Genomic DNA, 27,996 nt, shown 5'->3' on the forward strand with positions numbered 1-27,996 from the left:
CTTCCACGAGATCCTTGAAGGTACTGAAGAAGTCATCCAGTAGCGAGTGGAACAGTGACCAGGGGAAAGGCACCTTCCAGGACTCTGATGAGTGCAGCCTAAGCAGCAGCACCCAGAGCAGCAGCTGCCACACTTCGGAGAGCATCCAGGAGCCCAAAAATTCATCTCCTGATAAACATGCAGAGAGCCCTGCATCTGACTTCTCTAATGTTCTTGTCAAAGAATCCGATATTCTCAGTGATGATGATGATGACGAGGACTATCGGAGCCTAAAGAAAGGCAGCCCTACAAAAGACATTGAAATACAGTTCCAGCGGCTGAAGATTTCAGAGGAACCCAGTGCTGACTCTGAGCAGTCTCAGGCTGCTGAAAATGAGGAAGGAGATGGCTTTCAGATAGCAGAGCATCCAAAGCTCGTGCGGGGCCATTTCTGCCCAGTGAAGAGAAAAGTAAACAGCACAAAGCGTAACAGAGGAACTCTAATGGCAATGCAAGAACGTCACCAATCCCTTGACAGTCACTCTGATGCTGCAAACCTGGATCTGAACTCTATTTTAGAGAGAGAATTTAGTGTCCAGAGTTTAACATCTGTAGTTAATGAGGACTGTTTTTATGAAGCTGTGGAGAGGCATGGAAAATCCTAGCTTTCTAAGCACTATATTGAAACATTCATTTGAAGTCCACATAAAATTCAACAAACATTTTGCTTTAAAACTAGTAAATTCATGGAAGCTGCAGGAAAACTACTCTCTGATTTTGTGCACTAATACATTTTTGCTCAAAAACAGCTGTAAAGGATTCTTAAGTTATTTTAATTTATTGTGGATCAAAAATAGATTAAGTTGGCCCAGGTTTGTAAATTAGTTCATCCCTTTCAAGAAGTTATTAAGATGATGTAGTGTTCTTGGGGATGGCCTCATTAATATTTTAAGTAATGTGGAAAAGGTGCTAGTGAGTGGCAGAGGGGTTTACAATGGGAAGTAGCATTGCAAACTGAATTTTTCAATAACTTGGGCATTTTATTTCTTTGGTTTTCATGTTTGCTTTATTTAAAGCACAATTAAGTTATTTTAATGTGTTTTAGTGCACAACAGTGCAGAACTTTCATTTTTGTATGTTTCAATGCTGTTTATACTTTATACATATGTGTAAATACAAAAACAAAGCTTGGCCTGTAATCTTTTATTTGACTGTATTTTTTATTTTCTCTATGAGCCTGTACAGTAAAAGACAAATAAGTATTGTACTTAGCCATGTTTTCTACTTTTTATTGTGCTGCTTTTCTGTAGTTGGAGCTTTAAATCCCGAATTCTTTGCTTCTGCATAAATGAGAAGAGTATTAGCAGACCTTGAGGCAATTGGTGCACTTTATCCTCCCATAAGCCAGTCACTTGAGTGTATTTATAAGAGTCTTGGCTTCTGTTTTCTAAATTACTCTGCACAGTAGGATGTTCCAGGATAAAAAAGCACAAAACCCAAACACCATCTTATATGCTGATGTCTGAAAAGTATTTTTCCTCCATTTCATTAAAGCACTTTTATTCATAAGATTTATTATTCAATTATATCAGAAGTATTGCAACTTAATTACCTGTCTCACAACGTACCTTGTCTCTTGGTATGTGTTCTAGCCATTGCCCAGAAGTAAAAAGAACCTGGATTGCCTTTTCCCTTTTGTCTGTAGTTGAATGGAATACAGAGAGATGCCTTCCCTCTCTACCACTTTCTCAAAAGTAGGTCTTTCTTATCTGCACAGATGTAGGAACATCAAAGCTGCCTTTTACTGAGTCAACACCTGTAGATCAAGGAGTTAAAACTAATAAAAAAAAATAAATTGTGCTGTTACAGCTGATTTTCCTCTTCAGTCTGTTCAGATTGACCAGTACTTCCAAGTAATCTTCTTGTCTTCTTTTGCCGTAGTTCTTCTCTGTAGTTGAACACAAAAAGGCTTGGGTCTTCATCACACATTTTCCTATATTCATTGCACAGGTTTCTAAATTGTGACATAGAGAGCTGAAAAGGACGCAGAGTTGGATCAACATCTGCTGTCATCATCAGCTGTTCTGTTCTTTTTAAGCGTTCGTTTTCAGGAAACAAGGTCCTAAAAGATATGAAGAAAAATTTCAGCAATTCAGACAGACAATTACATTTCCCTTAGGAGTAATATGGAATTTACTTAATAGTAAACCTGTGTTTATTATGTCACTATTTTAGTTCTCACCCTCTTAACATACCTCATTATCTGAGCAATGGAAACATATAAAGGTCCTTTTTCTGCAAATGTAAATTAGGACACCATAGGAAGGCACTTACATAGATTCTAGACTAAACACAGGCATGTATGTTCATGTTTGCTAACATTAGAAAGAGCTTTGTGTATGGATACAAGCACAGAGCCTTCTTAGAATTAGCCTTGTATTTAGAAAGCAACAACAGATTAAACTGCGCAAAACAGATCAGATTCAAACAAATATGGCTTTCTTTCAGACTGTTTCATTCCAATGGAAAGAGTTTTTGCTTGTCATTAATACCCTGTTTCTAATGTCAGGAAAAAAAGCCAAGAAAGAGAAAAGGAGTATTTAATTGCCAATCACTTTTTAATAGTTAGAATGTGGGAGAATAATTTTGTTTCCAGTTTTGTCATTGTTCACAGATAGGCATGTCAGTAAATTTACTCTGGGGCCGGATATGTTAGTACCTCTCTCTCAGAAGTTCCCCATATTTGAAGAACATTAGGGAAGTGATTTTTAATGTCACACAAAAATACATACTACACAGTTCAAACTATTGAAAGGACCGTCTCTTATCAGCAATATTCTCAGCCTAGATTAGGCCAGAAAGGCAAAAAATCTGCACCTGATTCATGGGTATTCCTCAATTTTCAAATTCAATCTGTATTACATATATAATACCTAAAAATATTGTGTATCTAAATACAGTAACATCCCCCTCCACACACCACATGTGTTTGGCAGGTTGGCTGGACAAACTAGTCAAAAGGCTTTGTACAAGTAATGATAATTGGTTTCTGGTGGGTGCATAGAACACAAAGTTAAGAAGGGGTTTAGAATTATAAGTGAAAAATGAAACTTCTGGGAAACCTGTTTTGAAGTATGTGTTACTCCAGGCCTTTGTCAAAATGTTCCCATTAGTTCAGCATCTAGGTCAGCAAGGTTAAAATGGCTTAATTTTTATTTCAATATCCTTCTTTCCTTGATTCTGTAGTTAAAAAACATACCTGAGTGAAGTCAACCTAGTCTTTTTTTTACAGACTATGAACCATCTTAAAAATGTCTGTGAACCACACCTCAAACTATAATATGAACTTCATAGCACAATCTTATATTTCACATCTCAAATCCCAGAATTCATACACAAATATAAAGTGATTCTGTTGCCTTGTTTTTATACAGTCTGTGTGATGGAGAACCTTATAAAGAACATAACAGCTTTTATATACACCAAAATTTGCTATTTTTTTCGGGTCAGCTAAAGAATAAGAGGATTGTGTTTCTTAGCTGCAAACTAGGGCTACGGTATGATAAGCTTCTAGGGGAATACGTGACGTCCAAAAGTTCAGATTCCTCCTCCTTGCCTCAAAAGAATGTAGTTATTAGCAATTTGAGATTACACAAAAGTCAGGAGGTTTTTTTTTTTAGACTTTGGTAAGAATATTGTACATAACATAGATAGGCTGATTGCACACGCCTTCTGCTTACATTGTCAAGAGAAACCATTCCTTCACAGTAGAAAAAAAGAAAGAAAAAAAGAAAACCATCACCACCCTGTAAGTCAGACCCAAACCAGTCTGGAGTTTGGACACCTCATTTTATAAATACTTCCAAATGCATACTCAAACTTTAACACAGAGAAATCTATACTCATTTTAGGTCCCAATGGCTGCATCCCACACATCAATGGCATTCACAGCCTCAAGGAAAAAGAACCCAATAACCAAAAACTAGATGCAAAATTCTTTAAAACAGTGACATAGAAGGCTTGTAGTACACTAAGGCAGTATCCACCCTAATTCTAGACTGTATCAGGGCTAAAACTATGCCCAGCAACATTCAGGGAGCCCAGGCTGCAGGAGATGCCTCTAGTCCTAACAGCATCTCTGTCACACATTTAACAGTGCTGAATGCTGAGGGCTGCCCATAGTAAGTCAGATATGTGGTGGTGGTGGAGTTTAAACAGGATCCCTGGCAAAGAGACTGCAGGTTTCCTCACATCAGAGAACCTAATCAATTCCCTCAGTAAGACACTGGGGTTTTAAAAAAACCAATAAGAACTCTGTAAAAAGGCAAGCACAGAAAGAAAAATGTGACCTTTTGACATTATCCCCAAATAAGTAAAATTTCCTACAGGTGATGTTCTCCTCACACTGCCATCTCTGGTTTTTAACTCAATCATTCTGTAGTTTTTGTGGTTGGGTTGGGTTTGTTAAATTTCTTTTCATCTATTGAAAAGATGACCACTTTATCCTAGCGATTTTTAACAACTTCAACTGCCCTAACAAAAATGCACAATTATTACATAATTACATAAGATATTCATTTCATACTTTTGTGTCTAGAAACCATTCTGTAATGGAAAGATCTGATGAACTATGATGACATATTTAAAACTGAAAGAATAAAATCAAAATGCATAGCTGATTTAGTAGCTAATGCATTTACAAAAACATTACCCGTGAATTTTTTATTAAAAATACTTACTCAATTCCACGGAAGCAGTATTTTCTTCTAAACTGAAAAACACTTTGAACCACTTTTTCTACCAGCTCAAATGGCTGCTGTATCTTTGGTTCCACCAATGGAGTGAAATGTACCACAGCCACATCCACCTATAGGGAAAAGAAAGATAAATTTGAGTAGACATCTTCCTCTGAGACATATTACTTCTAAGTTACCTGGCTAGACATCAGCAATTGGGCACAAGATAAGAAGGCGTTCTTGCAGCAGGTAAGCCAGCTGTGCAGTGCCCAATGTTATGGTATGGAATATAAAGATTTGCCTTAGCTTTCAAGACCCTACAGAATTTTACTCTTAGTTATCTACATATTTCCAATTAGTTCACGTGCCATTAGTACTTGGTATTTTTTACCCCCATGGCACTTTGTCCATTTAGAGCAACTTTCATGTAATCCGTAAAGTAATTAGCACTTCTGTCTTCAGATCCTTGCATAAGATAATTCTGACATAAAACACAAATTAGGTAATATTTGATATACAGGCTGAAGGGCAGCTGGAGAAAATTGGTATTATAATTAGAAACCAAACCCATTCCCTATATGTTTTCTGTTGCTCCAGGGCTTTTCTAAAATGTAAGCCAAGGAATTGCTTTTCAACATATTAAGATTTCTAGTCTATTTAAAGGAATATTTATATATTTATATAAATATTATATATATGTATTTAAATAATTAAAGGTAGGTAGAAATAAGTGCACTCAGTTTATATGACCACACAACTCCACATTTACACACTGTATCATAGTTCATCCAAAACTATGTTTGAATAATTCCATGAAGATAAGCTTGTATATATTCCTTTATAGTTCTCAAATCAGACTGGTTCACAGAACAGTCGCTTGCCCTGTGTCTGAAAATAGAATGAAATAATATGTACACACTTTATGTTTTTTTTATATGTGTGTCTGTTGATATACATATATGTATGTCATGCAATTATAAATACACTGTATTATATAGAAACTTTCTGAATTCAGACCTCTGTATTAAAAATTAGGAGCTGGACTAAAACTGAAGTTCTGCACAATAATGAATAAAGCAGCTCATCTTCCAAACTAGATATTAAAAACAGTAAAAAGGAAAAAAATTCTGTGGAGGAGCACATTGAAAATTTGTACAATGTGTACAAGTACTGTACGAATTTCTAAAATGCCAGATTTTAAAAAATATTTAGTCGCTTATTAGAGTCTGCTAAAATGATAGGCAACCACTGAATTTTTACAAAAGATCTGACAGTCAATAATGGCACTCACAGAACATGAATTTAACATCACATGTGCTAGTTCTGACAGAAAAAAGAGACACAATCAGACCAAAGAACAGCTGCTGCTTGAACCACAGTCTCAGTGTACCAATTGTTCCTGATAACCCAGAGCATGAGACTACTTCAAAAAAGAAAGTTTCTCCTACTGCTTCAAACAAAACTGCTCATAGCAACCTCTGATGTGGACATAATCTGACACAGAGGTACCATCCATCCATTTTGTTCTTTCTGTGGGAACAGCTCAGCTGTTAAGTACATCTATCCAGTACAAATGTTTCTACAACACAAATTTCAAAGGAATTGTAAAATCCAAACAACATAAGTCTTTCACGTAGACAGAACTTACAAAACTGAGCAAAAATACTGGCTGGAGAAAGGAAAGAAAATATCAATTAATGGTGCTGATGAAGAAAAAACCCACAGCAAGTTTCCAGTGTTAGAACTGCTGATCCCATGCATATATTACTGGAATGTTTTTCTGTAGTTGTCTAGCTTCTCTGAAAGCAAGAGTTAAAAATAGAAAGAAAAAATAATTAAAATTACTGAAATGTGAAGCACAATAACTTATTTAAAAACCAGGTGACAAAAAAACTTGACATATAGAATCTGCAGCGAAACACACATAAATTATTTCCCAAAGCTGATTTTTAATTCTTCAGGTGTTCAGAGCATCAGCCTTTGCTATGGGTTGCACCTATGAGGAAGACTACAGAGATATAGAAAAAACTTGTGTTCACATTGAGTATAAGAAAAGTTAATCTTTCTGAACAGAGCACATACATAATTCACATGTCAAATCAGCTCCTTGAACAGGAATTCTAAAGGCACATGCATATCTAGGAAATATAATAAGGTATTACCCCCACAAAATAAGGGATAAGAAAACAACCAGAGTCCATGTGGCATAACCTAATCACCTCAATTTTGCAGAAATGCTCGTGAGAAATAAGGGCTCTTTGGGAGTTAGAGACACATCTTTAACAAAAATTTCTAAAGGAAAAAAGCACATAATCTAGAAACAGTGTACTGCTTCAGAGCCAAAGAGCTCAATTTGCAATCTCAAGGCCAGTGGGCAATAATTTCTGCTTCTGAAACAAAACACAGCACTCCTCAGTTCCATTATAGATGCTGTTTTCTTTAGACCCCAGGAAAGCTGCTTGGTTACTATAGCAACAGATACAGGAGAAAGCTTTTCATTTGTAAATGGCCACTCCTTTAAAATAATACATGCTATTTTTCCCATACCTTTTAATATGCATCAAATAGAGAGTAGAACTATGAAAGCAAATAGAGTACACAAGAGCACTTAAAATTCACTAGTTGATTTGATGATAATTTTACTACTAATGCTTTTCCCCCCACCAATTATGTTAGAAATATTTACAAAATAACACTGAAGTCTTACAAAATAATGAATATGAAAATCATTCAACTGATACATCCCAAACTGTCAACAGTACAGCAATTATTCACCCCTTACTGTTTTAGTGCATCTGTACAATGAAGGTTTATGTTCTGGTGGGGTAGGAGGCACACATAACAGAGTACAATTTAATTCACACAAGTCTGCTGCCTTGCTAATGAAATCAACACTCTAAATCAGAATAAGCTTAAATGAGACAATTTTTACTAATTGTTGACAACAAAGGTCTCATAATGGGCAATACATGTACCTTGCAACAGGGCTATATTAAAAGCAAACCCACATGACTTTTCCTCAAGATGTAATTTACTCATAGGGAACTAAAACTGAAGCAGAACATATTACAATTTCATTAAAACAAACTGTTTGAGATCCTACTGAGATAGTTCTAAGCCAGCACTTTCACAATCCAAGTATTCAGTAACATTTTATCCGTCTACTACAAACAAATGTTAGGTCTAACACCAGATATGTGCAACTCATAGCAATCTTGTCCAGATGAGAGTTTACTTTTGGCACACTTCCAGCAGAAAGTAACTATGCCTCTGCACTAATAAAAATAATTCCTGTGCAAGAAGCAGCTCCGCAGTAACTCCATTCACACCAGGCTCACAAACAGAATCACAAGAGACCCGAAGTCAGATACAGAGCCTGTGGGTAAATCATTGCTGCAACAAGTAAGACCTTTCTCCCAACTTCTTGGATTTCTCAAACCAACTTGTGAAGGCCACTTCTCTGATGTGCTGCATTTACCATGGAAGCCTTACCACTAGCTTTATTCCCTTATTCTTTTATACAGCCTTATAGAAAGCTAACAAGTTATAGGATAACCCATGGAAGGCTAAAGCTATTAAGGAAGAGATAAGCAAAGCCTGCAGTAGAATAGAAGTGTCCTGCTGCTCCAATTAAAAATTAAAATAAATTACACAGTTCTTTTCTTGGAAATTTAAACTCTTAATAAGATTATCTGTGATAAAAAAAAAAACAACCCAACAACTGACAAACAACGAAACTCTCTGGCTCCAGTGCAACTTAAATTATTTCCCCCCAGTCCGTAAGTCTACAGTTTCTGGATTCTCCAGATTTTACTTCATTTAATCACTGCTCACACTTTCCATCGCAGAACCTGGATATCATTATGTATTTAGGACTAAGGGCTGCCGTCTGTTTTATTCCATAATCTCTTTGCTTTCCCTTACTGAGTGTTTTTCAAACAAAACTCATTAAACAAAGTACTCCTTTATTCTCGGGTAGATGGAACTAAGAGAGGGAACAAACAGCAGTAATGCACTCGCTGTGGAGAACAGAAAAAAAACAACATTCCAAGAAATTTTGTTAATACATGCCAATGCAGTTTTATATGAGAAGGGATAGTCCCATTCAAGAGAAACTGCATTTTCCAGGACATCTACAGTGAAGAAAACATCTCAGACCTCACAACCAGCAGTAAGTCCTACACAAACAAGAATGAAACATAACTGTATTTTGTATTTTTACAATTGTAGTGCTTATACTTGATTTTATCATGCCTTTAACTTGGTTCACACTATTAAATGCAATGTATGGCTATACCATTTGAAGTGCTTTGTGTTTATGCTAGCGTGTTTTTATACACTGATATTTTAAAAAGGAAGCAAAGAAAAAGGCTGATTCAGAGTACTAATTAGCTCTTTCAGAATATGAATGAGAATACGAATGAGTTTTTGAATGAGTTTTGAGCTATCCAGACTTGTCAGTTCCTTCTGTAAAAGGAAGTTAAGCCATCTTTCCCATGGGCCTGTACAGAAAATGATATGTATTTGCCAGAACATTGCTTCCCAGCCTGAACAAACTGAAGGGAGTTGGAAATAGGCAGGTCTTTGAAAAAAGGTTTTAACAATGAGGAGCTGTTAATATTCTCACCTTAACTTTAAGCATTTTTAATATACATATGCTGGATAGAGTTAGCACATCCTTGAACAATTACCTGAAATAAATACAATATAAAAAGATTAGAGTATAAATATATAAATTATATATATAGAGAGAACATAGAGATTTATATTATATAATAGAGGATAAGAGTATTATGCTTATAAAGGATAAATATATTAATTAGTTCAGAAATGCCACTAAAGACTGATAGAATACATACTTATCAAAACTGTTTTACGTGCAATGAGCTGAAACAAGAGTACAATACTACAGATATTTTGTATTCTCCTTATTTTAATTTTATCCCTTATTATTATGGCTTTTCAAAAAAAGTTACAATGCTGAAGACAAATTTTAATGCCATGGTACATATTTAGATAGAAAGTCTGGAACATGCTTTCTAAGATAGAAGCCTGCCCTTTGTCTACCACTGATAAAAGACAAAACCTGTCAATTATATACCCCCACGTAACAGGCAAAGCAGGGTACCACTTTCTAATCCTCCAAGGTTTCAAACTGCTGTTCTGCATCTGCAATTCCAACAGTCCAGCTGATGTTACAGCTACAGTTCTGTTTTCCCAGCTGCACAGTTATCATACTGCCTAAAATGTTCTCATCTGTCAAATGAAACTGAACTCTTTATAAAAGAATAGCAAGGAGCTTTTTTAATAAATTATTTTAAACTGCCACTTCATGGCAAATTTGCAAAGTATTTCAGACATGTGACTGATTCAAAAAAGGCACTTCCACAAATGAGCTGTTTCATACCAGCATTAAAAACATTATTTTAGAGACAGAAGAAGATCATGTTCACCCTTATGACTTGCTAAATACTGCTGCTCTAAGTCAAAGAACAGAAATCACTGAAAATAAAAAACTGTTGAAATAAAAATGAAATAAAATATTACTTTAGAAAAGTCACATGACTAATTGTGAAAATACTGCAAAAACTTAATTCCATTGTATTCTCCTCCAAAGCCAAGATATTTTGTAACACTTATTAAAAAGATTAACAGGTAACATTTAAAAAACATAAGTAAGGGGTTACCCTTAATCATACTTTAAATAAGATATAACAGTATCCATTGATATAAAAAAGTAAACAGCAGCTGACAACAGCTATCAACACACTTAAACAAGATACATGAAGAGTACAATGTATTTTCTACCTGAGCGTTTTCCTACCACAATGACTTCTAATCTGCAAGTTTCTCGTGTTCCATTTACAATGTACATTTGTCTAGTAAGCCTGCAATCTGTATGCTATTACCAAAACCAACTGCAGCAAAATAAGTTTTGCTTGATGGCTTGCAATCATGTATGAAAGGGCAGCAGCTCCTTTTTAAGAGCAATTCTAAAGCACTGTCCATTTGCCATCATCTCTGTTCAAGTACCTTGTGAACAGCAGCTCAGCTGCTGCAGGGTCACATTCAGATATTCATTCAGATAGCTCTAATTTTAAATGCAAGCTTTTTTTGTTTGCTGATTTCTTTTCCTTTCCCCCTCACACTTCTCCTCCCTCCCTTTCCTCTCTGTTACACAGCCCGCTGCAGCTTGGCTACAAAGCTCCCAGTTACTGATTTCCACGAGAGAAAAGGAAGACTAAAGGTGACAGAAGATAAACATCATGGCATCAGCAAGCCTGCAGTTCTTTGCTTTTATTCTGGCTCTGTTTGGTGTTTTCGGAGATATCGCAGCCACCTTGCTACCACACTGGAAGGTTAATGCAGATGTTGGCTCAAATATCATAACAGCTATAACACAGATGCAAGGACTCTGGATGGACTGCACATGGTACAGCACTGGGATGTTCAGCTGTACCCTGAAATACTCCATTCTCTCTCTCCCAGTCTACATCCAGGCTGCACGGACCACCATGGTACTGTCGTGTATCCTATCAGCCTTTGGGATCTGCATCACTACAGTTGGAATGAAATGCACAAAGTTGGGAGGGGACACTGACAGCAAAAATAACGCTTGTTTTGCTGGAGGAATCTGCTTCATTCTTGCAGGAATCTTTGGATTAGTACCAACATGCTGGTACACGAGAGAAATTATTTCAAATTTCCTGGACCAGACCGTTCCAGAGAGTAGTAAACATGAACCGGGAGGAGCAGTTTATACTGGATTCATCTCAGCAGGGTTTCTGCTTATCGCAGGTGTGATCTTCTGCTCTTCCTGTTTTAAAAGGCAGCAAGGAACGTGGATTTACCCTCCAAAGCAGCACCATTTCCCATCCACAGAGCAGGAGAGCAATGCAGGTTACAGCCTGAAGGACTATGTATAAATAATTATTTCTATCCAATGAAGTATTTCTATTCATTCAAGTGGGTTTTTTGTGTGTTAACTGTAGTTTGATTATTTCAAAGAATGTGTAACATAGCACTTAACCTTTCCTATATCTGGGTTGCAAGGTATTTCATTCATTTATCCACAAAAAGGAAAAAGTAGGAAAAGATAATTGTCTGCTATAAGAGTACTCATTTGTTGATTTTTCAAACCTTTCTGACTTCCCAAGTAACATTTATTGAAGAAAAAGGAACTATTTTAAAAACATAACTGACTGTACAATTCATGCATCGATAACAGCATGTAACAGCAAACATGATTAAAAACTGTTTTCTGTTTAATGAATCAGACTTTCAATAACATATGGCTTTTTATAGTGTATTTCACATTTTTCTCTTGATTTTATGTATGCTGCAAGGTAAAAAACCCAGAAACTATTTGTTCAAGAAGCCCAGTTCAAAGGTTTCTAAAAAGCAGACATATCGGCCTTTCATTTTCAATTGTAAATTGCCTTGGTAAGTACATTTTTGTAAAATAAAAACCAACAAACAAATAAAAAAATACATACACAAAAAAATCAACCAACCAAGACAAATCCACAACAAAAGCTCAAGGCTTCAAACCTTAGCTGTACTGTATACTCTGCGTATCAGGATGAAGGATCAGCAGTACCATTCAGCTCTTGCCAAACCCAGCTCTCCTGCCCCAAACTGCCACCTGCTGTGGGTTTCATTTATTTCATTTATTATTGTTAAAAAGGAAAGTGTGCTGGACATTCACCAACTGCTACTAATCTATCACTACACAGTGAATGTTAAGAGATGAGGAGCAGAACAACAAGAGAAATAACTGTGTAAACACCTGCAAACTGTAACAAACAGGACAGAAACCAAATTATGTATGGTCAAGAAGCATCTGTAAACGTTCTGGCTTACACTTGCTAAAGGTAGTTATGAACAGCTCAAATAACACAGTAACCACTTACTGTCTTCTGATTTCCACATTTCTAACCTTCTAAAAGAACCCTTTAAATCCTTTTAATTATTCCTGTAGGAGCTGTTCGAGACCCAGTCCCAGGTATTCTATTATTGTAACACATACAACAGTGATAAAGAGACAGCTTCTTTATTTTTAACTGTCTTATTTTGAATAATTACCTTTAACCTTAGTCTTTAACTTTTTCTTTCACCACACAGATTTTGTTATGTATTGCTCATTGGCAAAGTATGTTCTACCTAAATACTTCAGTAAGTGAGGACCAATTTCAAGAATGAAAAGGGGCATGATACAGGCCTTTAAATTTAAGAATATAATGCTGGACAAGTCTTTCAATAAAATCAATTGCTATTTATTCTGTGTATTTATACATAACTTTCATTCCCATAGTACTAGTCTGAAATTTACTCAAAGACTGTGAAGGACCACAAACATTACATGTATAGTATGTTGGAAAAAGATCTGTTATAGTGTTTGGGAAAGTGGACTTATCATGTAAACATTCTTTATTCATAGAGAATCTTCATTTTTCAGACACAGAACAGGATTATATCTTGTTTCTATTCTACTGTTACATAGCTATTTTGAGTTTCCTATGTTTTAATCAAGGAGCTTGTTTTGTACTATTCCTAATTCAATTATCAGTAGTTATTACGTATTGCAGAGACTTCACTATGACCAAAAAGCAAATTTCTTTTTTCCCAAGACACAATGCTGTGCAGCACCATTACATTAACCAAGAATCTTTTGTCTCCACACTCATAGAAATGGTGAATTAATATTCATGCATCAAGCAAATGAGGTAAGCAATTCCTTCTCACAGACATGCATCTCCACCTTTATAAAGGGGTTTGACATGACACTAAGCTGTGATCATTACCATGTATGTGAGTTAAATCTCTTTGCAAAATTTATAATCAAGAGGCATTTTTACATGAGGGTGGAAGAAAAAGGTAATAAAATAGCATGAGCATAACAAAATGTTCATTGGTTACACATGCTGCAAATTTTTCTTCCTTAAACTTTATAAAAAAGTAGGTGTACTTCATATTGCTATGAAACAACAATCAAGGACAGAGTTATTTCATTCACAGTACGCAGCAAGAGCTTTCCAATAAAACAGATTCTATGAGAAATGGTAACATCTAAAACTGTGTCAGTTGACATCTAAAAGAACAAGGACAAAACAGAAGATCAGTCTACAACAGAAGTTTGAAGGAAACAAAGTAATAGTGAAAACAGGTGCCAGTCCTGTCTGAAAGAATTGTACTTTCTGCTTTTGCAGTATAAGCAATACTTATTTTAACTCAAAAAATACATCAAATAAAAATATGCCTGTCTTTAGTTGTACTGCTTTTTTTCATTCCACAGAGCACGAATTTCCTCTAGGACATGCATATACCAGGATATTTATCACAACTCTGTGTGTTACCTCTCTTGGTCAACTATGGCCTTTTCAGTACAGGAAAATGGAAATATCAGTTAGAGCTTCCAGGACACAGTCTGCAAGACTTTTAATTACCTTAGCTCTATTAGTACTCAAATTGTACCCACCACTGAGAAATCCCCAACATAAAACTGCAATTTTAGCTTTACTTAAAACTATTTCACATACTTGACAGTGAGAGGGCATCCTGAAATTATTTTCCATTCAGCTAGGAAATAGGGGAAAAAAAAAACCTAAGCCAAAACCTCAAAGTAAAAATAAGATTTCTTAAGCATGGTCATTTTCTTTCACAACAAACTGTTGTCACAGCTAGTAATTTAACATGTTTGAACAGTTACTTGCTCAAGAAAAACTAACAGAATTTTAAATTTCCATCAAAATATACTCAGATAGAGGCTTTAAAATTCATTGTGATAAATGAGAAAATAACCTTCCAAAGGTTCTCAAGAGGTATGCCAGAAAAGTGAAAATGACTGAGAGACTGATAAAGGGGAAGGGAAATGTATTGAGGAGCTGAACCAACCAATTTAAGAGGAACTTTCAGAAGCTGCAAGCTCACTTCTGAAATAGAACAGCAGTTCAACAGGACAAGTAGTAATGGTTTTAAATTCCCAGAGGGTTGATTTAAATTAGATATAAGGAAGAAGCTTTTTACAATGAGGCTGGTAAAACACAGACATGCTGCCCAGAAAGATGGTGGATGCCCCATCCCTGGAAATATCCAAGATCACAAGGGACAGAACTCTGAGAAACCTCATATAGTTGAAGATGTTCCTGCTCATTGCATGGGAGTGGTCCTAAATGATGTTCCTTCCAACCCAAATATTCCTATAAGCCTATAATTTCCACATGCATTCAGGGACACAGACATCAGTTAAAGACAGGCACAAAATTTTACAAAAGAATCCAGAACAAAACAAGCTTCTTGGTCAAAATACGTATTTATTTCTTAATTTTTGATTCCTGTACTCAAAATGGGTACTAATAAAAACCAGTGGCAGTAGATAAGAGCACAACAAAGAGATTGTTCACTCAAGAACATATAAGAGGGAGAAGAGATTGTTACTTTTTTAAACTACCAGTGGGATATAGGTGACAAAGTGCTGTTGCAAATAGGAGGGAGTTAGATATGCTAAAGATGACTGGGGTGAAACATAAAGATTATAGACATGGTAAAATTAGAGATGTTTGACAAAGGTGACAAATTAAAAGCTTTTCTTATCACAGTCTTTCAAAAGACCCATCAAATTCTTAAGGCACAATTCCCAAACTGTTTATAAATGCCAACGGCAGGCTTTCCAAAAATAATCCAATCCTAGCAGACTATCCTGCCATTATATCCTAATCTCCCTCTCCAGAATACCTAGAAAAGTATGCTGACCTTGCAGATAGGTTTGAAGGTCAAAGCCAAGTTCTGAGGAACAAAAAAAGAAAAAGCACTTTCTCAGAATAAGTATGCTTCATTCACAGGAATTTCACATCACTCCATTTTGTAATATGGAGATGTTCAAATAATGCAGCCACCAATGTTCCTTAGTGAAAATAAGATACATTGCTTGACTGACATATTAACAAAAACCACAAATAAATACAGGAAAACCTACCTCTGGCTTTGGAACAAAAGCTTGACCTGGAATTAAGAAACAGTTTTCCACAGTGCAGAGATGCTGAGCCATGATGGACAGTCTGCTGCGTTGGTTACTTCCTGGATTAGCTGTAAGTCTCTATGGGAAAATCAAAACATGTACATCGGTGATACTGAACTGACCAAGTGATCAGTTATATTAAAGTTTGATTTTCAGTATAATCAAATTTAAGACAAACCACCAGTTAATAGTCAAACTGTACGCCCAGTTCATCTCTGATTTTCTTCTTCAATATGGCAGCATTTCACTAAGATACCACTGATTTACAACCTCAGTCCTGCAATCAAATGCACATGAAAAGGAACTCCTAGAAATTCTGTAGATCTAAATGAATGTCAAAAGAATTTTGTATGGATACAAGAGAAAAATAAAACTATTCTGACTGTAGAATTCAAAAGCTGGCAGTACTCACACAATCCTTTCCTTCCACTGTTTCTGTATAAAATATTACTACTTTCTTTTCCTTAACATGAAACAAAGCTCCATAAACTCAAGATCAGCTAGAACCTTCATAATTAACTGAGCTACACTTAAAATATTTGCAAGGAAGCTGGGTCTACTTTACCTAAATTTAGAATGCCTAACAGTGAGAGCATTTAATACTTAATACTCAATTTAAGTATTCTCTGATTTTCCCATGAATTTTTTCACAAAATAGTAGCCTGGACAGAGGTTTCCTACACTTTTGTGACCTGGCAAGGAACACATTTTATTGTGTTTTGCTTGCACAAATTTTAAACATATGAAGCATGTTGTAAAACAAGTCTCAGATTACAGAATTCATTTCACTAACTTACATAAAAACAGAATCATGATGATTCCTGTCTTATTTACCACCACCTCAATAAAAAATAACCACTGAACCCCAATTTGCATATCTGGTAATATTTGTACAACATCTAGTTCCATATGAAAAGCGTACTCAAGAAATGCTGCCATGCTTATAAAATGTATCCCTGAAAACTAAAAGCTAAACCTGTTGCTGACGTTTCACATTTTTCCAAACAACTCTTACGAAAGGCGGTTCGGTATGGAGCAAATAAATACTTTTTTGGAAAGAATGCTCAGCAATTCTTTCTGCCTATGCCAGCATTTAAAGCTACCTTCATTGTTGTGTCAGAGGAAACTATTATTTTCTAAAAAAAACCCAGACTGCAAAGTCTAACAATGCAATCTGACACACACTTCCTTAACCTCTGCAGTGGAAATGAAACAGACCTAATGGCAACACTTGTACCTATACTTCCAGTGCCAATTCAAACAAACCTATCGTTACTTCTCCCAGAAACCGTCTAGCAAGTCTCAGACAGTAAGTTCCTGCTTCTCAGTTACAGGAGGGATAACTTTAGATCTGGGCTGTAACATCTCAAACCACTTCAACCACAGCAGCAGGAACACACCAGTGCACGGCACCCATACACAGAGCAGCCAGCCAAACCCCCAGCCATGGGCAGGGACATGTGCAGCTAGGTCAGCTTGCTCAGAGACCTGCCCTGCCTGACCTTAAAGGTCTCCACAGATAGGGCATCTACCCCACCTCCTGGCTGCCTGCTGTAGTGTTTCACTACCCTCACTGTAAAAAAATTTCTTCCTTATATCTCAACCTACCCTCTTTTAGTTTAAAACCATTACTCCTTTTTCTATAGCAACAGGCCCTCTTAGAGGATCAATTTTAGAGTAAGTGGGCTGGAAGAACCTGGCCTAGCTGACAGATTTGAGATGAAGCACTGAAGAATTTGGGACAAAGCAAAAGTTCTTACACACGAAGTGAACAACAAATTTAAACTACAGAGAAAAAAAAAATTATCTGCTTGACACTCCAAAGTGCTGTTTTTACTGCTATGGATATTCCTCTGTAACAGGCCTCAGATTCAGCATATAAAATAACTGCTGGTTCTCATCAGCTTTAATCAATTTATTTATATCAGAACAGAGTGGGCTGCAGTAGTAGGTGTGTAGTGACATAACCCTCCTAACATTGCTGCGCTACAAGAAAACAGAAAAGCAAGAAAACACAACCAGCAGGAAAGGCAAAGGTATTTTGCCTGTTACAGTGGCAAAACAAAGTCTGACCATAAATAAAAGAGCATATTGCTTCACTTTCTTACTGTTAACATCAAGTTATCCTAACTAATTATAAAGCACATCACTCCACTCCATGATTTGTCTTATGCTCCTGATGGGCTTATGACATATACACAGACTTTCTTTGATATTTAGGCTATTATCCTAGAAATATCCAAGGAGGACACCAAGTTTTTGCATGTAAGAAATTCCCCTATCAAGACTATAAATCCAAAGATACAAAAAGTATTGGTAGCAACTCACTATTATCTGTAGTACACTGTTCTCTCTTGCCTGATACTGAATATGCCTTTACACACCAATTTACAGTGGTTACCTTAAGAAACTCCAGATGGTCAGGAGAAAAGACACAGAGCCTATTGCTCTTTCTCTTAATCATAAAATAAAATAGTATCCTAAAAACAATTTCTTTTCATGGTATCAAACCAATAATGGAAATGTAAACCAAAAACCATGAACAATTTTGTCTTTGAAGGAAGACCCGTGTTTAAACTGTGTTGAACAAGAAATCAAGAGATCTCAGAATGTAAACTCAACAAAAATTAACACTGCATGACCTTGAACAACACGTTTCATTTCCCAGTGTTTCTAACTCCTCAGTGTTTTAAGTGCAAGAGTGTGCATGGTATTTTGCACCTCACTGAGCTATGCTGGGTGCAGAACTGTAATGTGCGTGTCACCAATGACATGTGCAGCTGGGTACAGTGATATAAAGTACACAGTGCTCTCACACAGTGTTAGGTGAATTTTTGCTGACACAAAACTAACATTACTCTGCATTTTACATCACAGTCCATTAGCCATATTTTGAAACAAGGCCTAATCTCACATAACATGAAGTCCTTCTGGGAAACAGAAGGGGATTCTGTAATGTCTGAAACCAAATGAGTCCAGAATTGAATTAAGAAATCTGGTTTATTTCATACCAAATGTTTGTCCCTAGTGTTCTCTAGAGTCACCCACTGGAAATACTTCTTCAATCTTGATTGCAAGGCTAGGGAAATGACAGCACAATATGCTTTTCTTTGACCCAAAAATATGACAGCAAACATTCCACTTACATACATAATTATTACTAATCATCACAGAGTCAAAAAAAGCATCAACATTTTCCTATTTGAATTTTTACTTTGAAGGATTAAAATTAAAACAACATACACACTGAGGCTGCACAGACAAAATACAAGTTACAAACACTGCAGTAATAAAATGGAAATTCAGTTTTCAGGCTGATATGCAACTCCTTTTTTTCTTTATAAATGCAAGTGAGGTGCTTGTTAAAATCCAGACTGCTTCCGTAACTGCAAAGCAAAAAAACTTTCCATTCTCTATGTTTTATAGATTTCATGCAATGTCAATAGAAATAAACTGTTAAGTCTGAAAGCACTGTGGAGTAAGGCAACCTAATATCAACTTATCTGGCATTAAAACTACTATACTGCAGATCAGTCTGGCCTTCTTTGAGAAATTAACTATTAAATATGAAGTAAAATATCAATTTGCTCTTGGACTTGTGGTGACAGAAGTCAATTAAGGCCTTTTCACACACACAAGAATGGCAGAATACATTAATAATTCTGATATCAACTATCATTCAAGAAAGCCAGTACCAATTCCATGGTCTTGACAACTACCTTCTGCATTTTAAGTGTTGAATTGCAAATGGAAATAATGCTAACCTTCCATTTTTCCTTATTTTAAGGAATGTGTTTCTTAAAAATTACTTTTAACAAAGAGGACAAATAAAATAAATACAAGTGTATTTGTTGAGATGAATGAAAGGTAAGGAAAAACAGATAGATGACACACTGCACAAATGACTGTGAGAGAATAAACACATTTAAAAACAGAAAAGTGCTGTACAATCTATTCATGTTAAATAAATCAGACTTCAGAAAAGAACAGAAAGAGTACCTCAATGAAATATAACACTGCCTAAGACATTAAAAAAAAAATTCCATACTTGTGAAAGGATCAGAGTAGATAATTAACTCATCAAAATTCATAATTTACAGTTGCATAAACTAAAAACTGAACTAACCTTTTCTTCTCTTTTCAAAGTCAAGACTGAGTTTGTAGTTTTAAACAAAAGATTGCATATAAACAATTTGTTTGTTCAATTTAGCATCTGTACAATATTGGAAAAATACCAAAATTTTACCTCCCCAACTTCCTTTTGAAAAGTCAGTGTCATCTGTGTCCTGCCATAAATAAAAGGTCCATCCCTTTTCGAAACATTCTCAAGCCATCTGATGATTAGAGGAGTTGAAACACTGAAGGGCAGATTCCCAATGATATGTATATCTGGTGGTTCTGTTGACATTTGACAGAAGGAAAACAGCTGTGAAAAAGTTTTGGGTAAAATTTTACCAAGAAATAAAACACAAGAAAAATATGTGCCTATCAACATACTTAAAATATAGAAATGATTTTTTATCATTCCACACCAAAATGATACCTGTCCATTTATGCTCATCTTCAACTGACAAAACTATGTTAATATTCTCAGTGTTTACCTGGAAAAAAGTGATTAGGTTTGGTTGTCATTTACATTTGAATAAATAAGTAGATTTCAGATGATTTTCAGCTGATGAGTGAATTCCAGCTGAGCTACTCTATAATGGCAAAACCACAAGAGTGTTCCTGTGATTTCAAACTATGACTATTAGGTACAGAATAAATAGCCATAGTCATACCTCTGTCCAATGTATCCCCCCAGAGGCATTTTACTGAGTCCTAACAACCCTCAAAACAACCACCTAACTCACAATGGACAGAGCTCTCCTTCTGTATAGAGTCCTCTGAAATCAAAAGGTGCTAAAGTACAAGAGCTAGCCATAAGAAGTGATACCTGTTTTTCAGTTATGGATCATATCAGTACCTGTGTGTGCTGTACAACACAACACAGGGATTTCAGTAGCAGAGACCCTTATGTCTAAGCAAGAGTACAACAGAAATGGGCAAAACCCGAAAGCCAGTGTGCTGTTTCCTAGATATGACAATATTTAGTAACACAGAGATAAGATAAATAAGAGCTGACAATATCAGTTCAAGATGTTTTTCACACTTATTATGCAATTTTTAGGCTGTGATATTTCTAGTCTATCTGTGGTATTACACATTTATCAGAGAAGGTGGTTTTTGAAACCCACCAACTTTTCAGATTTTCATATGGCAATAACACAGAAGAAATATATTTTGCCTCTAATTGGTCAGCTCAAAACCGAACAGTGACTCCATCTTCAAGAAAGGAAAATTTTTAAAACTGCACTACACTCTCACACATACATTTTATGATAGTTTGTTCTGTGAAGCACTTATATTTTGCAATGAAGCAAATACAACATACAATTTTTCGAGATGAACATAATGTGCCATGGTCTTTTATGTCCTAAGTCAGAAAGCACTTTACTGCTTTTCAGGCATTGCAAAGAGTGGCTTTACCTCATATTATTAAATTTGGGAAAGGGGAATGGAAGGATATCTCTGATTTATGCAATAATATTACATGTTTTGAAAGGGAAGTGAAATAGTGTCCTATCGCAACCTCAGGTTAAAGAAAAAAAATCCACAATCCTGATTAATTCTACTTTTGCCAAAGATATCCAGCTGAAACCAAAGCAATGAGAAACCCAAATTTTGGAAGGCATTTTTTCCAAAAGTTTCAAAGCAAGTTACAGAAATTTCTTCAGTGAAACAACAGCAGTAGTGATTTCTGACTTCTTCAAAAAGAGGAAGAAGCAGGAAGTACACTATTTGATCTCCTTTTATGCTTTCCAGAAGTCATTCTTGTACAGTCAAGACACTCTAAGGTTAATAACTGCTAAGCTCCTCACTTTAAACTAAGGTCACACAAATTCCATTGTTTTGTATTAGAAAAGGAAGAGAGTTGTCTGTTTTCTCTAGAGACAAAAACCAAACAGCTGTCTCTTTATCTTCAACATGTACCAGAAGAGAGTACCTGCACTGAGTGAACTTCAATTTTATCACTACTTAAAACTAGCTCAGAAGCCCTAAGAAATGAAATAAACCAAATGCAAGTACTAACCATCCTCCCAGTTCTTTTTTAAGTGCTTTGGAAAAGCCTTCTCCATCTTATAGTTCAGGATATCTCCATGAACGATGCGTACTTTTCCTGGAGCTGCTTCAGACAGCATCTGTTTGTGAACAAGCAAGCAGAATCCACAGTGAATGTTAACCAAACTGATTTCCAGTTTCAGCTACTGCAGGAATCAAACCATTGCTTTTATCTTCAATATACAACAAAGCACAGTAGGAGTTAAAACTAAGAACATTATTAGTAACTATTTACTTTCAAAAAGGAAACTCTAGAAATAGATTAATGTGTGATTCTGCAAACACTCAACTATTCTCAGATGTAGATTCTCTATTAAGAATTCAAACTTGTAAAGACTGCTAAGAGTCTCTTCAACAACAACAATTAGGTCCCAGGGCACTAGCAGGACTTCACCTGATTTAAGTAGAAATGCAAACAGGAGGTTTTGAAAGGTTTTTAGATCAATTACCTATGAAAACAAGGGCTCATGTTGTTCATTCTGTTTCCCCCCACAGCTTTAGGGCCTATGATCCAATTTCACCCATATGTGATACAAGGCTGCAGAAACCTTATTTTTTCGTTTTACATGAAAAATGTGGAAGAGATTCTTTTAATATTCCCTGTAGTAGTCTACACTTGGACCATTAAAAATAAGGAATCCACTCAAAAGAGGGAATGAGTACCTATCAGGAGGGAAGATCTCAACAGTTTTCTCTTTCTAGACATTACAAAATCATCTCCATTGTCAGCTTCTGCAGCCCACTTGCACAACTTATTTAGTACTTAATAAAGGCTGATATGCAAACTTAGTGCTGGTTGTAGTTTGACAACCAGTTCTTTCATCTCTGGTGTGAGTTCCCATAATCAAAATTAGTTAACTTTTTTAGTGTTGTACTAATCTTTTTCTCTTACACTATGAAACTATGGACAAACAGAACAATTCAGAAGCAGTGGCCACTTTTTCAAAGATGACATTTGGGGACATTTATTGATCCTATAAGAGAATAACGAGAAATGGCTTAAAGACCAATTTTGCTTTTGCACAGAAACCCACATCATAAATGGTTAAGTGCCACTGGCCTAAATGCCAAAATAAACTGCTCACCATTGTTAGTCTCATTTTCAATCTGAATGATGTTTATATGCTCAGGGGCACAAATAGCTTGCACAATTCTCTGAGCCAAAGGAAAATACTGCTTTCTCCTACTGTTGGCAAAATGTTGTCATGCAATTTTTTTGAGTAAAAGTTTGGTGGTTTTAATTATCAAAAAAGCTAAGTTTTATGTAGAGCATTAAAAGCTTAACAAAAAACTAAGTATTCCTACATGTTTTAAGTGCAATTATTTCCAAATAGAAAAAATAAAACCAACCTCAACTCCAAACCACTTAATGGACTTTTCAGCATTACACTAGCAATTATATGACATACAAATTCACCAATCTCCCACTGTTTGTCAAATCTTTCTTAGAAGCTATTATAAATGCTCTAACAGGATGAAAGATAATGTAAGATTAATAAAGTTAGAAAATAGTGTCATTTACTAATAACAGTTTTCTTACCAAGATGAGTTTAGGGGTTGCTGAGTAACACACTTCATATAACTCAGAATGACATTTAATTTGTGACCAGAAAATAATTGTCATATATTTCTAATTTGAAATAAAGACTTGGAAACCCAGTGAAGCTTTTTTTTTCATTTGAAGGGAAAATTTGTGCAGCTAACACAGCTCCAGGAGCTGCTGTGCATCAAGGACACCAGCCAAGAATGTTCCATCATACAGACACTCATTCTTCACACACAACCAGAAGGGCACAAAGGAAGCACAAGGAATATTGTTTGAAACATGAAATGGTGTTCCTGGAGTAATTTTATATTTAATACATTCTCTTGCTCACTTTCTCTCCTTATCAATCTTTCCAGCCTAAAAATTATTAGGGCATATGGTATAGAGAGAGATTCTTTAAGACTGGGACAGAACTGACAGACTCTCAGCTTGCGTAAACTTTAACTCAGTACACATATGTTCTTCACAGTATTTCAGTTCCACAGTAAAGAAAATCCCCACTTCAGTTTTGTGAGAGACCACAGCTTGAAAAACAGTTAATGAAAAATGCTATATGCTTTACATCAGCAATTTTAGAAGTATCTAAGAGACATTTTTAAGTAATAGACCTCAATTGTTATTTTAATCTCTGACATTTTCCCTTATTCAAATCTTAAGCCTTTTATGTGCATGAGTTTTGATAGTCTTGTTTGGGAAAGCAGAAAAATTATTACAACCTACATAATCAGAAAAGTTAGAGTCACTATTATGTATCTTCCTATTTATACAGAAGAAAAACAATACCAAATTGAATACTAATGGATGCAATGCATTTCTTGCTCATTCACATCCACTGCTACTGCGTTATACCACCTCTATGTTTAATAACCTCATTCAGACATTCACTTCTACTGTGAGGAGACTGGCAATTAAAAATAATGACTAGCATTATGCCACTTGAACAATAAGGATAATTACATACCAAAAGCTCATTTTAGATGCTGAGAAGTATACTTTTTTTCAGATAAATCTGTTGCAGTGGACGCATTTTGGAAGATCAGAAAAAACATCCAAGTACTTAACAAGCTCTCTTAACTAAAACAAGTGTCATTTAACCTCAAATTCTATCCAGTCCCAAACCAGTTCTCAAAATCAAAACCAAAAATGCTGATTGCCACCACCCAAGTAAAAACATTTAAGGTTTCACATATCATAGGACAAAGATGGCATATTATATGTTATTAATGACTAACCCCACAAAGACACAATTATATGCACATTCAAGTTTCAGGATCTGAGCAGCTTTATTCATACCTTACATTATTATCATCATATAAAGAGACAGTAGAAGTTCTCAAGTGAATTACCTATTTATTTTCACTGCTTGTTTACTGGAAAAGACAGTCCAATTTAAGGAAAACCCTTTGAATTGCTCTGAGATTGTGGAGACATAAAAAACAGTCAAATTTTAAGATTTTTTGACGGTTTTTCTTGCTGGATTTATACAGTCGAATTCCATAAATACCCAGCAACACAAGCAGACGGCATTTGAAAATGCCACAATGACTCCTGAACTTATACCAACTTTAAAAGGAAGGCAGAAAAGCTTAAAAGTGGGGTTTTTTTTTAAATGTAAAATAGATGCTTGCGTTATTCTTCTCTACCTGGATGTTAACCCACACTAACTGTATTAACTGGAGATATGCCTTCCCAATTCTATAAAGCGTAACTATTAGGATTAAAATGAAATATAAGACTATACATAAAGTCATCACATTCAGCCTTCAAATTATGATTTCACCACCATGATGAAATAACCTGAAAGGTCTCAGCCTGAAAAAAAACAAAATCAACAAGCTTTGGCAATGATTCAGTTGCAGGATAAGGTCATAAAGGGCCTATGAGAAAGCAGGAACAATGAACTACAATACTGTGTATCTTCAAGCAAATTATAGCTCTGGGTTCTGCCACAGAACCAAACCTATTTTTCAGTGCTGAGATCCCAACAGGACACCTGGAATCTCTCTAATTTCTCAGAATGTTCTTATTCAATGCTGTGGTTACATGTACACAAATTATTCTCCAGTTGGTACCTGCAATCCTGGAATAAATCGAGCATCTTTTTCAATTAAAAGGAGTTGTTTAACACCAGCACTGAGAATGGATCTGGTAATTCCTCCTGGCCCAGGGCCCACTTCACAAACATGGGCATTTTTCAGCTCACCAGCCTGTTTCACTATCTTGTCTGCAAGACACAAACAACACACTAAGGCTTTATTTTCCAGGAGATCCAGCTCACCAAGATAACCTCATTGTTTACTGTTACAAGCTTATCTCAGAAAAGACATAAACAGTGACACATCCCAGTTAAATCATCACGTGCCCACCAGACTGCACAGAATTCAGATTTGTTCTATACTACAAGATATACTGAGCTATTTTTAGTTTTATGTCTTTAGAATTTATTGTGCTCATTATAAAATCAAATAAAAAGAGAATAGCACTTATCTGTACACCAGCAGTACTATTGTGCTGCAAGCAAGCCCTTGTGTTCGACATCCTAAACTCTCACTACTTGTCCTTAAAAAGGTATTTCACTACAGCACCTCTGTTTCGAGGCAATTTAAGAAGGAAGATACACTAAAGCTCTATGAAGATTGTATTATGTACAGAGCAATTTTATGAGGGAGAAACTGGACTAAATGAGGAGCTGCAACACAGGCAACTGGTAGCTAGAGAAAACAGGGCAGTTGACAAGTGAGGAAGAAATACCCATACGTAAGTGAAACAATACAGCGTTAGGAAGTATTATAGATGCTAAAGAAGACAGATTAAGGACTAGAAAATGTATCTGTTGAAACAAAGGGATCCTTGGGAAGCATGGAGAGAAGATACTGGCAGAAATTATGCTGCTTGCTCCATGACCTCTTATATATGCAATAAAAAATAGCCAAAGACTTGTCTAGTTTTAAAGTTTGACTAAAGGCATACAGACATTTTCATTCTGGGGCAAAAGTCTGGTTGTTCAGGAAGTGGAACTGAGTTTCATGTTCCAGCCACCACTAAGCCAGTGAAGACCCCCACCCCTGATGGACAGTGTCAGCTTTGTCACCCACTGCTGACACAAAGCAGGGGAAAAAAAAGAATTCCTCAAAACAATGCAACTGGTTCAAAAAAGCTACATTTCTGATAAACTGAGACAAACCACTCTCCTATCTACAGCACATAGCAAACTCTAAACTGCACAGTGTGCAGGTAACTGCACGTACTTTCTACGGTACAGAATAATTTGAAAATAAATGCTTATTTTTAAGTCAAACTTGTAAACCAAAATAGTGCCCAAATGATGTAAGTACTACTTTGGTTTAAATTTTTGCATTTCAGCCAATAACCCATATTTTACATAGGAATATAGTTTTTATTAAAAGATTGTATTTCAATTTATAAATAAACCTATTTTAAGGAGTAAATAAAAGCAATTAACCTAACCCAAAAATACTTTTAGAAGAGGTCTTTCTTAAAAAGGTTTACCATTGAGCCACCATTAGTCTGACAAATGCTTTTATGCAAATATCTTCTCCTTAGCTATACTCTGGATTCTAATAAAAACTGGGATACATGTTCTACGGTAGCTAAAAATATTAGAATAAAATGTTTAACCTGTCAATCGCAAATCCAGTAGAAAGTTCTGGGAAAGCTGTTTCAGTGCTTTAAGGCGAAAGAGTTTAATGATCTCTCCAATAGTAGGGAGGGGAGGCAGACGGAAAGCTGCCACCTTTCCTGGAGCAGCCATAAGACAAAACTCTCATTCCTTCCACCTAGAGAGATACCGAAAAGATTATTCTATTACACACAGCGTACCATAACCAATACTAAAAACTTTAAGCTACTAAGCTTAAAAATCAATGCGTGATTTAAAACTCATAGGATCAAACTCCAAACATCACTGCTTTGACTTCTGGATGCAGTGTTTACGCTAGGCACGAATTCGGTGCCTTTGGGAAGTCCCATTTTGCAGATCTGCCAAAGCCTCGGGTAGAACAAAACCCTCTCACAATTACTCCGTGTCAATCTTTCATTACTTCAGAGAACAATCAGTAAGCAGGATGACTTCAGGGCACCATGGAAGGTCAGAACGTGTTTAATTAACACGTCCCTAAGAAACACCGAGATAGCTCCACCCGCCGCCCGAGCGTGCCCCTGGCGGCACCGCCCGACTGCGCAGGCGCACACTCCGCCAGCGCGGCTGGGGCAGGCCCAGCGAAAGGGCGGGGCGGGAGATGCTGCCGCCGCACGCAGCGGGCTGGGCCAGACCGGGAGCGCCCCGCCGCCGCACGCTCTTTCCCTCTCCCCACCTCTCCCAGCGGAAAGGGACGCTCGGAGCGGTGCCCCGCCAGCGCCGCGGCTTCTTACGGGGCGCAGCGGGCGCCAACCCGGAAGAGAAAGGCGCGCGGCGCTGCGCATGCGGCTGTCGTGGCGCCTTACCTGGCTGTGCGCGTGGGGCCGTGAGCGCGCGCCGCCCCGCCCGCGCATGCGCGGTGGCAGCCGGGGGCGGGGCCGGGCGCTGTTGGGGACTG

The 27,996-nt window shown here is 36.5% G+C and overlaps 3 protein-coding genes across 20 annotated transcripts in view; 2 read left to right on the forward strand and 1 right to left on the reverse strand.

The window, feature by feature from the left end:
• Positions 1-1,250, forward strand: part of TIAM2 (TIAM Rac1 associated GEF 2) — a 166,614-nt gene extending 165,364 nt beyond the window's left edge. For all 8 annotated transcript variants that reach the window (XM_086877306.1, XM_086877305.1, XM_086877308.1 and 5 more), the window contains one exon: positions 1-1,250. In XM_086877306.1, coding sequence (XP_086733432.1) covers positions 1-644 — 644 coding nt within the window. In that variant the 3' untranslated portion in view covers positions 645-1,250.
• TFB1M (transcription factor B1, mitochondrial) lies at positions 1,181-27,995 on the reverse strand. Of its 11 annotated transcripts, XM_086877337.1 has the most exons (9): positions 27,502-27,781; positions 27,080-27,237; positions 25,513-25,664; positions 21,866-21,974; positions 19,979-20,130; positions 15,691-15,810; positions 15,468-15,500; positions 4,719-4,846; positions 1,181-2,101 (listed from the first exon to the last, which is right to left on the reverse strand). In XM_086877337.1, the coding sequence occupies exons 2-9, from the start codon at positions 27,210-27,212 to the stop codon at positions 1,843-1,845; spliced, it is 1,086 nt and encodes a 361-aa protein (XP_086733463.1). In that variant the 5' UTR covers positions 27,213-27,237; positions 27,502-27,781; the 3' UTR covers positions 1,181-1,842. The 11 variants fall into 11 exon arrangements, with proteins under 11 accessions (XP_086733463.1, XP_023779176.1, XP_086733457.1 ...); XM_023923408.2 differs by lacking the exons at positions 15,468-15,500; positions 27,502-27,781 and adding an exon at positions 27,905-27,969; XM_086877331.1 differs by lacking the exon at positions 15,468-15,500 and having other exon boundaries at positions 27,775-27,926.
• CLDN20 (claudin 20) lies at positions 10,919-13,981 on the forward strand. Its single transcript, XM_086877338.1, has one exon. It carries the CDS (start codon positions 10,982-10,984, stop codon positions 11,639-11,641), a length of 660 nt encoding a protein of 219 aa, XP_086733464.1. The 5' UTR covers positions 10,919-10,981; the 3' UTR covers positions 11,642-13,981.
• Position 27,996: the final 1 nt, after the last annotated feature.

This window comes from Cyanistes caeruleus, chromosome 2 (assembly GCF_971803275.1).
Source record: "Cyanistes caeruleus chromosome 2, bCyaCae1.hap1.1, whole genome shotgun sequence".
Taxonomy (NCBI): Eukaryota; Metazoa; Chordata; class Aves; order Passeriformes; family Paridae; genus Cyanistes; species Cyanistes caeruleus.